At 31.9% G+C, this 13419-nt stretch overlaps 1 protein-coding gene across 1 annotated transcript in view; it reads right to left on the bottom strand.

Moving 5' to 3' along the window:
- The window catches only part of SNTG1 (syntrophin gamma 1), a 1083450-nt gene that overhangs the window by 89345 nt on the left and 980686 nt on the right, over window positions 1–13419 (bottom strand). The window contains exon 16 of the mRNA XM_072604568.1: window positions 4159–4311. Within this exon, the coding sequence (XP_072460669.1) occupies window positions 4159–4311 (153 nt within the window). The remainder of the gene's footprint in view (window positions 1–4158; window positions 4312–13419) is intronic.

Below are 13419 nucleotides of genomic sequence, written 5' to 3'. Positions count from 1 at the left end.
TGTGATCTTTACCATCCTAATTTTTTATTCAAATTATATTCAACATAATTTCGATAATTAGATATTATTTCAAACTGTTAGAGAACCGTAATATGTAAAAATTAATATTTTTTGTTTGGCAGTCCACCAAATATAGACACCAAGACAAAAATAACATATTAAGTGATTGCAAAATTGCACTGGGTAAATGAGATATTGATTTTAAAAGAGAAGCCATGTTTCTGTCATTGTTTGAGTCTTATTTTGGGAGAGCTATTACACCTATTTGGACAGTGCTAGTAGATACTCCAAAATGCAATCTTGCCAACAAGATTATTTTTAAACTTGTTATTTATATTGTCCGGAAATCCTCCCAAACTTAAAGAATCAAATTATTCTAAGAGAGGAAACACTTTTGAAAGTAGATTAAAATTGCTGTTTTGAGTACAAGGAAAAGAATTATTTGTCTACTTCACAAAGAATTATTCCTTTTTTGTGAGAAAAAAAACAAAGCCCTGTATTTTCTATAAGAAGAGTTACAAAATTTCTATAAAACTCTATATTAGCTCTTTCCCAATACCTCTTGGATTCAGTGTCTTCCTCTAAAATTATTTTATATATTCTTTTAATATACTTATTTTTTGTGAGTAGGTTGATTTCAGAAAAAAATAGCAAAAGTAATAAAATAAAATAGATGAGGATTAGTAGAGAGATGACAATCACTTTATATTGCCATATAAAGGAAAATCCAAAATAAATATCTGTTCAACAAGTAATGGAATTCATTCATGTTCTTCTTTACTCCTTTACTTTCCAATAGAACTTATTTTCTCCATAATCTTTTATTTCTATAGAAATGGTGTTTCATATCCATTTATTGTGTGTATGAAAAAAATGAAAAAGGATAATTGTCAGTAGGTAGGCTTATTCAAATTCTTGTTACTTTAAAACTCTCCTTATCCAAATATATAATAAAGTGAATTACCTTTGATTACAGATTCCTCATAAAAAATACACATGAAATCTGGTAAATTCTAAGTGAAAAAAAATTCATTGCTCATTTCCAGTGCATTGTGGCTCAAATTGGCTTTATGAATAATTCACCACCATAGGTATCCTTTCGAAATAGTCCAAAGCTCTGTGCTATTGCTCAGACCTCAGGCTTAGAGAATATGTCCCAGAGATCCAAGGAACTGTTTTAAACTATGGAAGAATAATGTAAGGCTACTCTATCCCATTTCTAAAGTTTGAAAGAATTAGACCCTCAAAATATTAGCTTTCTTTGGGGTGAACATTAAAAAAGTGACCCTGTAACCCTTACCTGGCCATTGATCTTCCTAAATCAAGGTAGTCAAAAAAGTAAAGAAATATAAAGGAGAAATAAATACATTCCCTTATCAACTTCTGTTCAACTAAATATTATTAACTAATATTTTAAAAGTAATCTTGAGATTTGATCCTAGATCCTAGGAATAAAGTATTGTTTTAAAAAATGAAAGTTTCTTCTATCAAAATAATTCAGAATCTATTTTTAAAAATCATATTTGTATAGCAAAATAGCAAGCATTACTGTATGTTTGGGCTATATTAGGTTCTGAACAGTGCATAGCAAAATATTGACACTAAAATATTCTTTAGTTTCAAATACATTTTTGCTTGCATGAAGATGAATGAGGAAATGCATAGTTAGTATAGACAGTCTAACAAGCAACTGAAGCACTAAGTCTTATGCCACCTCTCCCAATCCTAGTAAAACCATGATTGTTATACAATAGTTTTGCACAAAGGGATGAGTTGGAGAACATTGAAAGAAGTTCTGCACTTAACCAGGAAATGGTAATGACATCTGTTCTAGGGGTTTATGACTCAAATAAAGATATTGCTAAAGATACTGAAAAATTGCTTCTGTGAGGTGAAAAGAAAATCTTCTTTCCATGATATGAGAATTCCAGGGCATCAGTTAAGCATTCTAGAACACCAATTCATGGTGACTGTTATTATAATAAATGTGCTTGTTTGTTTAAATGAAAACAATGCTTTTGAACAGGTTGTTGAGAAAGAAATTTGGAATGAAATATTTTATCAAATGCTCACTTACCACAGTGCCTAAAACATAATAATACTCGATCTATCTATCTTCTATCTATCTATCTATCTATCTATCTATCTATCTATCTATCTATCTATCTATCTATCTATCTATCTATCTACCTATCTATCTATCTATCTATCTATTGATCGATCGATCTATCTATCTATCTATCTATCTATCTATCTATCTATCTATCTATCTATCTATCTATCTATCTACCTACCTACCTACCTACCTACCTACCTACCTACCTACCTGTCTGTCTGTCTGTCTGTCTGTCTATCTATCTATCTATCTATCTATCTATCTATCTATCTATCTATCTATCTATCTATCTATCTATCTATCTATCTGTCTATCTGTCTGTCTATCTATCTATCTATCTATCTATCTATCTATCTATCTATCTATCTATCTATCTATCTGTCTGTCTGTCTGTCTATCACTTACCTATTTTTCCTTTTTTACTCCTGACTAACCCACGGAGACAAAAGAAAAAAGGAAAAGACAAAGAAAGAAAGGTGTAATATATATCCAAACATATTTAGAAGGATTTTTTTCTTGAAAAAGTGAACATAAATAAAATTGTCATCCAGTAACTGGGGAATAGTTAAACAAGTTGTGGTATACTGGTGTCATGGAAGATTTTTGAGATTTAAGAAATGAGGAGTATGAAGAATTCATGAATGGGTGCAAAGTTAACTAAGCAGAACCAGAAAAAAATAACAAAAGATCAGTGAAAATTTAAAATCAACATAAAATAACACTTTTCATAGTCATATAAATAGACTACAGACATATAGGGAGATTTAATATTTAAATCTATGTGATGAACACATATAGATATTGACTTAGTTTTTAACACCCGTTGAATTGTTTTTCACAGTTTTCTTTACAGAATGTGTAACTTGTTATTGGGGTTGTACTTTTGTAGAAGGAAACAGCTGAGTAGGAAACATAAATGAGCAATGTTTATTGTTACACTTATTAAAACTGCATCTTTTCAACAAACCTCTCATCTCTAAATATGTAGAAATATATCTGAAAGTAAATATTGACTAATTGGCATATGGAAAATTATAAAGAACTCTGTAGGTCAATGTCAGTTGTCATAACATTATAATTGTCCAGAAATAAAAATATTTGTTAGACAATATAATACTTTCAGAGAGACACCATGGCATAATGGATAGACCATTGGTCTAAGAGTCAGGAAAATTTTATTGCAACTTGCCTCTAATGCATGTTAGCTTTGTATGGCCTTGTGTCCCCAGGTATCTTTCCAAGAATATAAGTTTCTAAGAATATAACTATAAAAGTGGTTGCTGATCTGAATTTATGTGGATATTTTCCCCTTCTAGGGAGTTACCTACCATGATGAAATCAATGGTGAGGTTCAAAATACATATTTGCAAAATTATTATTACTTTTATAGTTTAAATTGTAAAGTTCAAAATTTCCCGTCCCTATAAAATATTCAAGATTAATTAACAACAAAGTGGCCAGTCTCTCAGTAGTCCTGCATTTAACCTGTGTTATCTCGCTTCGAAAATATTGATTCATTATTGTGTAATTATTTAAAATTGCTTCATTTATTCGTATTTTGTCTCCTTACCTAGGCTGTTTGCCATCGTCATAACACGGACATTTTTGTAGAGAGCTTTTTTTTTGTAAATAAACTAATGACATCTGGTACAGTATTTTACATACGGCAAATGTTCAATAAATTCTGTTTAGCTAACTTATTGAAATACGTAAACAAGTATTGTACTAACTCCAATGTACTCTCAAAAATCTCCATCAGCTGTGAATCTTGTATTTTTTCCTACATACAAAAATAATGAAGGGATAATGGTTGAATAATAAAATTATTTTTTCTTCCTCCATTCATAGTCAGTTCATTTTAATGTCATTTTAAATATAATATTCAAATATTGCTTCTTATGAACTCAACTCTATAGAATATAATATGCAGGAAAACAAAAGAACATTTTGCTGCAGGAAAATTCAAATTCTTAAATTAGCTTTATTTATTTATTTATTTATGAAAATGTATTCCTTGAAGCATTTACTCAACTGGATCTCACCTGTATCCTTTCAACTTCTAAAAAAGTTGCTGTTTGGAAGGCTTTCTCCCATTGGGCTAGGTCACACTCTAACTCCACTGAAAAGTAGAGGTCCTCTCCTGTTTCTGATTGGACGCCAAAGCAGTGTTTCCGACGGTCCAGTAGGTCACTGTCCTGATGAAAACCTGAAGTTATATAATCTGGCATACATCAATTCATATTTCTTATATGAACATGCCTTAAATTTAGTTCTAGTAATCCATTAAAAGTAGGCAATCCAAAGAGAGAAATATTGAAAGATATCAATGAAAAAGATTTTTAAATATGCAAGGCAGTCAAAAGTATTAGTCATTGTTTTAAAACCATGTGACTTTTAGTAGGTCATTTAAGCCTCAGTTTTTTCATAGGCAAAACTAGGATGAAATTTCTACCCTGACTAATTCACAGAATTATTAAAAGTATCAAATGAGATCCTGTATGTCAAAGAATTTTGCCTTTTTTGTTTGTTTTTAACCATACACCTGGTCAAATCACTTTTTCTCTTAGCACTCTAGGCAATTGTGTTTGTTGTATAGGTATTTTCTTCAATAAGAAGTTACCTATACCAACAAAATCACTAGATGCAGTCCCTTTACACATGGCATTATATATCTGAGAAGCAGTATGGAATTATAGAGAATTGGCCTCAGAGTCATGAAGACTTGGCTTCAATTTTCATCTCTGTTGCTCTTAACATTCCTAATCAGAACCCTAAGCAACTCATTAAAATTATAATTTATTGATCAGGTAGAGGGAGTCAGAGGAAGTTCCCTTTTTGCGAATTCCTTATACCAATGAAATATCAGGTCTGGCAAAAAAAATGAAACATAATATCTTCATCATTATTGTTACTTATTAAAATAGTAACATCACCTGTAAAATAAAATTTTCAACCAATCACAATATAAAAAAGCAATTCTTCTGTATCATAAAAGAAAATCAACAACATATATCTATAAAATAATTTTACTAGTAGTATTCAATTATTTCTGCAATAGTGTATAAGGTCTTTTTGACAGTAAACATTGTACTTTGGTGCTACATGTAACTATTTTGAAATCATAGGATAGTATTTATAGGTAGGCACTCAAAACACAGAATAAAAATATTTTCATTAGAATACAAACTCCTTACAATGAAGGGCTGAGTTATTATTTACATCTTTAGCAAAATGATTGGCACATAGTAGGCACTTAGTAAATGCTTTTCAATGAATTCCTTAAGTCTGCACTATTGAAACAGAGACTTCATTCACTTTGTACAAAGAATACGAACATCCAGTGGCCCTGTATTTAGTCATATTCTAATGTGTATTACAGATTTTCATATATGTAGTTTCTTTTTCTCCTCCATTGCTATGTATGCCACTTAATAGTAGGCATTGTAACATTTTTTTCTCTTTGCTTTTTCTAGCTTACTACTGAGCAAAGCATATTGGGCACTTACAAGTTTATTTCATTTAGTTTTCTCTCAAAAAAGTTTTAGGTTAAACTTTAAATAGCATAGAATGTAGGTAATGAAGAATTAATCAAAGAATTAAGGTCTCCATCATTATAGGTAACATAGAAAGATAAAGGTTCTCTGACCTTTCATTTAAATAGATTTAGAACTGATTGAAAGGGTAGATCCAAAAGAAGTCATCGATGGCTCTATGTGAACTTGTAGGGATATAGATCTCTTAGGGGGTGTCGCCGATAGCTTTCCTTGTATCTGATATGGTGAGAATATTGGTTGCTGTGACATAACTGACTCCAGTTTATATTACACCTCTATTTTTGATGAAATGTTTAATTATTTGCTTCTTATAACTTGTTTCTCAATAGTAATATGAGCACATGTGAGTTATAAGTTGGTAAAACAGCACATGTTTTTATTAACTGACAAACATATGGGATACCCAAATGGCGCAGGCTACCTATGGGAAAATTTGGTAAACAGTCTCATCAGCAGCTTATCATCAGGTATCAATTACATTTCTACAAATCTATTTTACTTCTTCCTGTTACACTACTCAACTAAAGTAATGACAATTTATAGGAAATTTCCTATAAGGTATCTTACACAGGACAGATGCCCTTTTCTTTGGAATTCTAAACCACAACCAAATGTCCTTGAATTCATGGTTACCTTACATTTAATCTTTAGGGTAGAGCTAGGTAGAGAAAATTTCTTGAATTACTCTCAATATAAATTACATAATTTGTAAGTATATTATTCTACTGCTAGTTGTCTAATCTATCAGTTAGTAACTTGTTTGATGAATTATTTATTAGAATTGAGTGGTGTATTAATATATCTATTTCTAATGATATTCAAACATTTCATCTGCAAAGAATTGGCCCAATATTAAAAACGTGCTCAGAGAAGGATCTAGGGTTTTGTTAACCATGTAAGAACTTTCTCCAACAATACTTATTCCAAACCATTTATGACTTAGGAAATAAATCTTAGAAAGTTTCCTGAGCTACATAGAAGTTAAATGCCTTGTCCAGGACCATAAAACTAGTAATGGTGGCAAGATTTTAATCTAGGTCTCCAAGACTCCAAATTAAACTATTTTCTTAGTCACAATGTTGACTCCAATGGTAAATAGTGATTTCATGTTTTTTGCACAAAAATATCAGTAAAATAAATAACTCAATATTTAATTAGTTTCTAAAATTATGCAACAACCCTGAAATGTGTAATTTACTTGTTTATAAATTATATGCATCTATTAATAACTATATACATAAAATACTTATGCAAAATGGGATTTTTTGAAAAAGGATGATGGATTGATTTTGACCCTAGTGTTAACAGAAAGCCATTAGAGTAATTGATGTGGTTGGGGAAGGTGTTGTGGTGAAACCTGCGTTATATGAAGTCACTTTGGGAGATCCGTGCATAATGGACTAGGATAGGGAGAGACTTGAGACTAGTAAACTAATTAGGATGTGATTGCAATAGTCCAGCTGAGAGGTGATAAGGGTTTGACTTAGGGTGGTGGCTTATATGAAGGAAGAGGAGAGATGCAAAATATGTTGCAGATGCAGAAATGATAATATTTGGCTATTATTATGTATTGAGGGAAAGTGAGGAGTCGTAGATGGTATGTAGAGTGGGAACTTGATGGACTGGAAGACTGGTACTGATCTCAGAAATAAAGAGGAATTTGAAATCTGGGTGTTTTTTTAGGGAATATAATATGGCAGATCTGTGATGAAGATCACAGTCTACCTTGTGAGATTAACTTTGAAGCACTCCCCACAAGACAGGTGGGAGTCTTACTCACTGATCTGTGCCCTGAAGAAGAAGCAAAAGTAATTTTATAAAGACAACCGTGTAGAAGTTGCCTCCGTGATTGCCAGGTAGCAGTCAAGTTATGTCTATTCCAAAGGTCTAAATCAACAATGGTGAAGGAGAAGGACTATGGCTGGATGTGTGAAACTTGAAATCATCTCATAAGATGACAGGTAAACTCATTGAAAATTATGAAGTCATCAAGTGAGCAAATATATATGGAGAAGAAAATGGGGCCCAGGACAGAGCTTTGGGGTATACTTATATCTAGTGAATTTGTGACCAAGATTATGATCTAGTAATGGATATAAAGAAAGAGAGCTCAGACAAGTATAGGCAGAACTGAGAGAGAGAGGAGTGTTACAAAATTCCTGAGAGCAAAGCTTATCCAGCAGAACAGTGGGGTCTACAGAGTCAAATTTAACAGAGGTAAAGATGACTAAGAAATGAGAAGAAGGCCATTAGCCTTCAATTTGTTAATTAAGAGACAGATCTTTGGTAACTTTGGAGAAAGCAGTCTCAGTTATGTGATGTGACTGTAACACCAGAGTATAGAGGGCTTAGACTCTAGTGAGAGGTGTGAGAATGAAGGTATCAAGAATAGGCAGCTCTTTTGAGGAATTTGACTTAGAGAGAAAAGTTGCAAGACAATAACTAAAGGAGATTGATAGGCTCTGTCAAGAGTATTCTTATTATTATTTATAGAAGACACATGGTCCTGTTAATAGGAGGAGAGGTAAAATCTAAAGGGATGGCAATAGGGATAATCTGCCAGAGAAAGTGCAAGGGTGAAGGAGAGGACAGGATCAAAACTACAGTTGGATAGCAACTCCTTCAGAACTACATGGAAATGACAATTTTCAATCTATTTTACTATAATGCATTATCACAAAAATCATAGAATTTTGGAATTGGAAGGCACATCAGAAGACATACTTTTCTAGGAATTTTTGACAAAGAAAGCTAATAAATTTTTATCTCTCCTAACATCTACTAAACAATGAAAATGAATAATGATGCTTAAATATCTCTCATGCATTATATATAAATATTAAGGATTTTTTCTAATAGATGTTTACATTAATCACATTTTAAAAAATTATTTCTAGTGTAGATATGGATCTGCTGTAACACATTGAAAATGTAGAATTGCACAGGATGATTGGCATAAAGAAAATTATTTGTGAGAATTATTACTGGAAAAGCAAGTGGGTCAGTCATGTAGTAGGAGCAAGAGATTATCACTATATTTTCCTCCTATATCTAGGCAATATCCAGAGATCCACAAAAAGGCCTCTACAATGCTGGTAAGACCCTTTGTGGAAAATTTATGCAAGCCACAAAGCCTAGATAGTTCCTACCTGGAGTACTCAAACTGATGAAATTACAACTCTATCAAAGTAATAAAGTATTATCCTTTCATGTGGATTGTAAATAACAATGTCAAATAGATAAAAACCCAACATCAATTGCTATAGCAGTTTCCTGGTCACCCTAAACATATCACAAGGCCAATTTTCAGTTTATGTGGCATAGCTCTCACTGCCAGTAGTTTAAAATAATATTTTGAATAAAATTACATGAACTACCATACAAAATATTTTAGTAAAAATTGCCTCAAGATTTAAAGTCATTGAAGAATGCTTTTACCTGGCACCTATATAATCTCCCTGATTCATAAAATCAAATAAGAACAACAGAGATAATATAAGCGAAGCACAATGTAAGGCTTTAAACACTGTATCATTTTCACCAATATTATTAATATGTGATTGCTTCTTTTACATTAACTGTACTAATTTTGCATTTGTTCTTGGTTGATTTTCACCTTCCACTTTAATTTATCCCAGAGAAAAATATCTTTCTCTCTGTCCTATTTATTCGCCACCTATTTTCAACTTAGCCTTAAAGTATTGCTCAGCCGGTCCATCTAGACTCACATAGCTCTTCCAGAAAAATCTGTATATTATTTGTTATTTCTGATAACTTCTCTGTTAGGTCATTGTGTATTTTTACTGGTTCTTTTATCAGACTTTGAATCTCATGATGATTGTACATTTTCTAAGAATTTCTTTATATATTTACTGTCTTATTAGAGAAGAGACAATGTGTTGTAGTAGAGAGTCAGTCCTGGAGTAAGAATGGCCTGACTTCAAGGGCTATCTCTGAAACATCCTGGCTATGCTAGAGGGAGTTTCTGGGAGTCCCCTACAATACTGAAAATAGAGCATTAGTCCCTCTTTATAAAGAATAGCCAATTCCAGTTCTTTTCTAGTAATTGTTTATAACAATCACAATCAGAAGACAATGGGATAGCTAGAAATTTTTTTCAATTACTGAACCATATTTTAAATGAAATTCTTTTCTTCTATGCTGGTCATTGAATAGCTTGAGTCTGTTTCTGTTGTTTTTTTTAATTAGTGGTTTCTTCTTTTTTTCAAAAAAAAGGAAGGAAAGAGAGAAAAGTAGAAAGGATTGTCACAGGCTAGTGTAATGAGATTTTGCTTCTTTAGCCTCAATATTACAAAATGTATAATAAAACACCTCATCATATAGCAGTCTAAATGGATTCCCATAATTCTTAGCAAACCTTTCATCAGATCTAGAAGCACTCATTTTCACTCACCAATTTAATTACTTTCCCATGAAAGGCTAATAGCTAAAACAGATGATAATTTTGAAATTATTAGAAACAAACAAAACAAAACCAACAAAGCTGACCTTTCTTATCATTGGCAAGTTTCTTACGAAGTCATGCAGATGAATTTATGGATACAGTGGTGTTGTCTGAATTTGCTACATGTTCTAATTACCAATGGCATTTGCAGTGCACACAATGGGACTATTTGACAAAAAAATGTTGATAATTTATTTGAATTAGTGGCAGCCTCACCAAGATAACCACTAAGCAGCAACACCACTGCTCTCTTGCAAATATATATAGTGACTTAAAATGGATCATGAATGTGACCTAAAAAGAAAACAGGTCTCTCTCATATTATTTGTGAATTAGTTTCCTATAAATATCATAAACTTTTGAAAAAGATTCATCAAAGTCCCATCAAACAATATGGCAGCAATATTAATAATGATAAAATTATAGTACATCTTTTAAGTGAGGTGCAGTTAATAGCTTTGTTATTAGTTTAGCTTCTGGTCTGTTTTCTTGATTTTAGAAATGGAGAATTAAAGACATTTAATCATGCCTGACAAAATAATAAGGTTGTATCTATATATGAGAAAGATATTGAGGTTTAAAAACTATCTAGTTGGTTTGATTGGATGTGTACAAGTGATTTGGGGTTATATTAAATAGAGCTAAATAATTGCAATCTGTGCTTTTCTTCTTCGTTATGTATAAACAACCCAAAAGTCAATAAAATGCATCTTTATTTCTCAGCGGAGATCATAGGAAATTTTTTTAGATAATAAAATATGATTTTCCTGAGACAAATTTTCAATAGAAAATTCTCCCTCTGAGGTGACATTTTAGAATAATTAAAACAATTAAAAGATAATGTCAAAATTAATATTAGATATTTTCTTTAAACTCACTAGTATCAAAGGAACCATTATTTTAAGCGATCACTTATAAGTAACATCTTACAATTTGAAAGAAAATCCACAATTTCCAAAATGAAGTCTTCTTCAAATAAATGTTTTATTAATTTCAAAATAAAATATCTGGTTGGAAATATTGAAAGTTAACTAAAAGCGCTTCCAAGTTACTAACTTGCCAACCTGTAAGAAAATCTGTGTGACTAAAATGTAATATGATTTCTTTTATGTGCCTTGGGGATTAATATTATTATTTTTAATGAACACATATCTGGGACATGAAAACTTGCAAGTAGTTTCACTCTCTCCCAAATATTTAGTTCACCGGAATATTACAGTTGCCTGACTATGCTAGGTAAAGGAATTAGATTTATAATAATTTACAACTAAAGCTACTTTTATGCTTCTATATCCTCATCTATTTTGCCTCATTCAATTTTAAATACAAAAGGGAAGATACAGCATATGAAATTTCCATTATAGGATAGTAGCCTGCTATGTGACAAAGAAGAAATAGACAAGAATGACTGAAGTATTTTTGAAGGGCTTGGCATCTTCAGCTATGTAGGCTTAGGGAGTTATCAATAGTACCCAATATCTGAGGATAAGAGATGTGCTGGATTTGACCCCAAAGAAGTTTGCTAAAATAGGCAGAATTCTCTGGAGGGAGATGCACGCTTTACCCAAGCAATTTTCCCATGTGACGTTTCTACTCTTGTTTTATAGTTAATGAAAGCAGTTGTAATGAAGATCCCTTGACACTTGTAGGGCTGCATGTATTTAATGGTAGTAGATAATATAATACTATTGAAACATTCTTTAATAAATCTAAATAAATAAAAGTTTTATTAAAACATATAATATAAATATGCTTCCATTAACTTTACATTTAAATTAATTTCAAATAGAAGTAATTATTGAGTCAGAATAGATGTTTGTGATATTTGAGTGTTTCTCTCAAAGACTGTAATTTGCAGAGAAATAATATATCAACTTAATCTAGGAGTTACATATACAAATGAACTCTTAGATCTATTCCCTAATTTTGATGTTTAAGTGTTATAATCAATTCCCTGTTTCTTCCTCTGAGTTTCCATCAGGCATCGTTGAAAATTTTCATTCAGTTTTGCTTACAGAATCCTAGTGAATTCCTTTCACTGCATTATTTCACACAAAAAAATTGTGTATGTGTGTGTGCACGTGCATTTCTCTGTGTGTATTTCTTTATATTTGCCCATATTAATTGCCTTAACTTGACATCAGAGGATCTGAGCTCAAATCCTAGTGCCATCACTTATATCCTGTATGACCTTTGCTATTCATTTAGCTTGTCTGGGCCTCAGTATTATCATCTCGAAAGGAAGAAACTTGAACTTGATTATGTGTAAGTTCCTTTCCAACATGAAACTTACGATCCTATATTAATGTACTTCAATTTACTTAACCATTCCTCTTTGTTAGAAATGCAGTTTGCTTCCAGCTTTATTTTTAATTACTTACAATGTTACTATGAAAAGTATTTAAGTACATTACTAATGATGGAATCACTGGGGCAAAAGGTATCGTTTTTATAAGCTTTACTGTATTTATACTGCCAGTTACATCTCTAAAAGGACTCTCCCTCTTAAAATTCAACACAATTACATATTTTGTGAAGCACTCACTGGCTAGGATTTCTGGTGATAGTTGAGAGTTTGGGTGATGAGACTCCAGCAAAATATGGTTTAAGTGAGTCTTCCATTGCTGATTCAGTCGTATCAACCAGGGCCTGACCCTTTTGTGTGGCATTTAGGTGCTTTCCTACTGAAAAGGGAGTTGTGGCCTTTATGTCTATAAGGACCTGTGTTTATGTTTCTGTGCCACGGCTACTAAAATGTCATATGTGAACCAGGGAGAGTGTTGAAAGTATGGCCCCAGGGTCAGTAAATGCTGTGAATGGGGTAATAACTTAAGTACGTATCCTTTCCTTAACAAGTAACCCTTGAACACTGAAAAGATTTAATCAGGAGACAAAAATAATTGTCATTCATAGAGTCTGTGTCCAGTCATCCAGTCCATGATCTATGCATGTTCTTGCCAGGCATCTTCCTACCCAATGGAGTGTCTTTCTAGGGTGACTGATCAGAGTGAGAAGCCTAATTTTATGGGCACTGAACAGAATGAATTTAATTGATAAAAGTAGACATTTAACCTTGTATGTATTAGGGGTCTAATAAATTCTTTGTTGAATTGGATTGAATTGTTGATAATATTGTGATTTAGTCAGTTTCATTTCTAGTAGAAATTTAGCTATAGTTATATGAGCAGTAGAAATTTTTATGCCCCAAGAAGCTATTTGGGTCTTATCATTTCTGAAAATAACACTTCTGTTTTTAACCTAATATCCACAGAAAAATATTTACA

Source organism: Notamacropus eugenii, chromosome 4, assembly GCF_028372415.1.
Source record: "Notamacropus eugenii isolate mMacEug1 chromosome 4, mMacEug1.pri_v2, whole genome shotgun sequence".
Classification (NCBI taxonomy): Eukaryota; Metazoa; Chordata; class Mammalia; order Diprotodontia; family Macropodidae; genus Notamacropus; species Notamacropus eugenii.
Note: the sequence above shows the minus strand (reverse complement) of the source record. Positions and strands in the feature narration are given on the sequence as shown.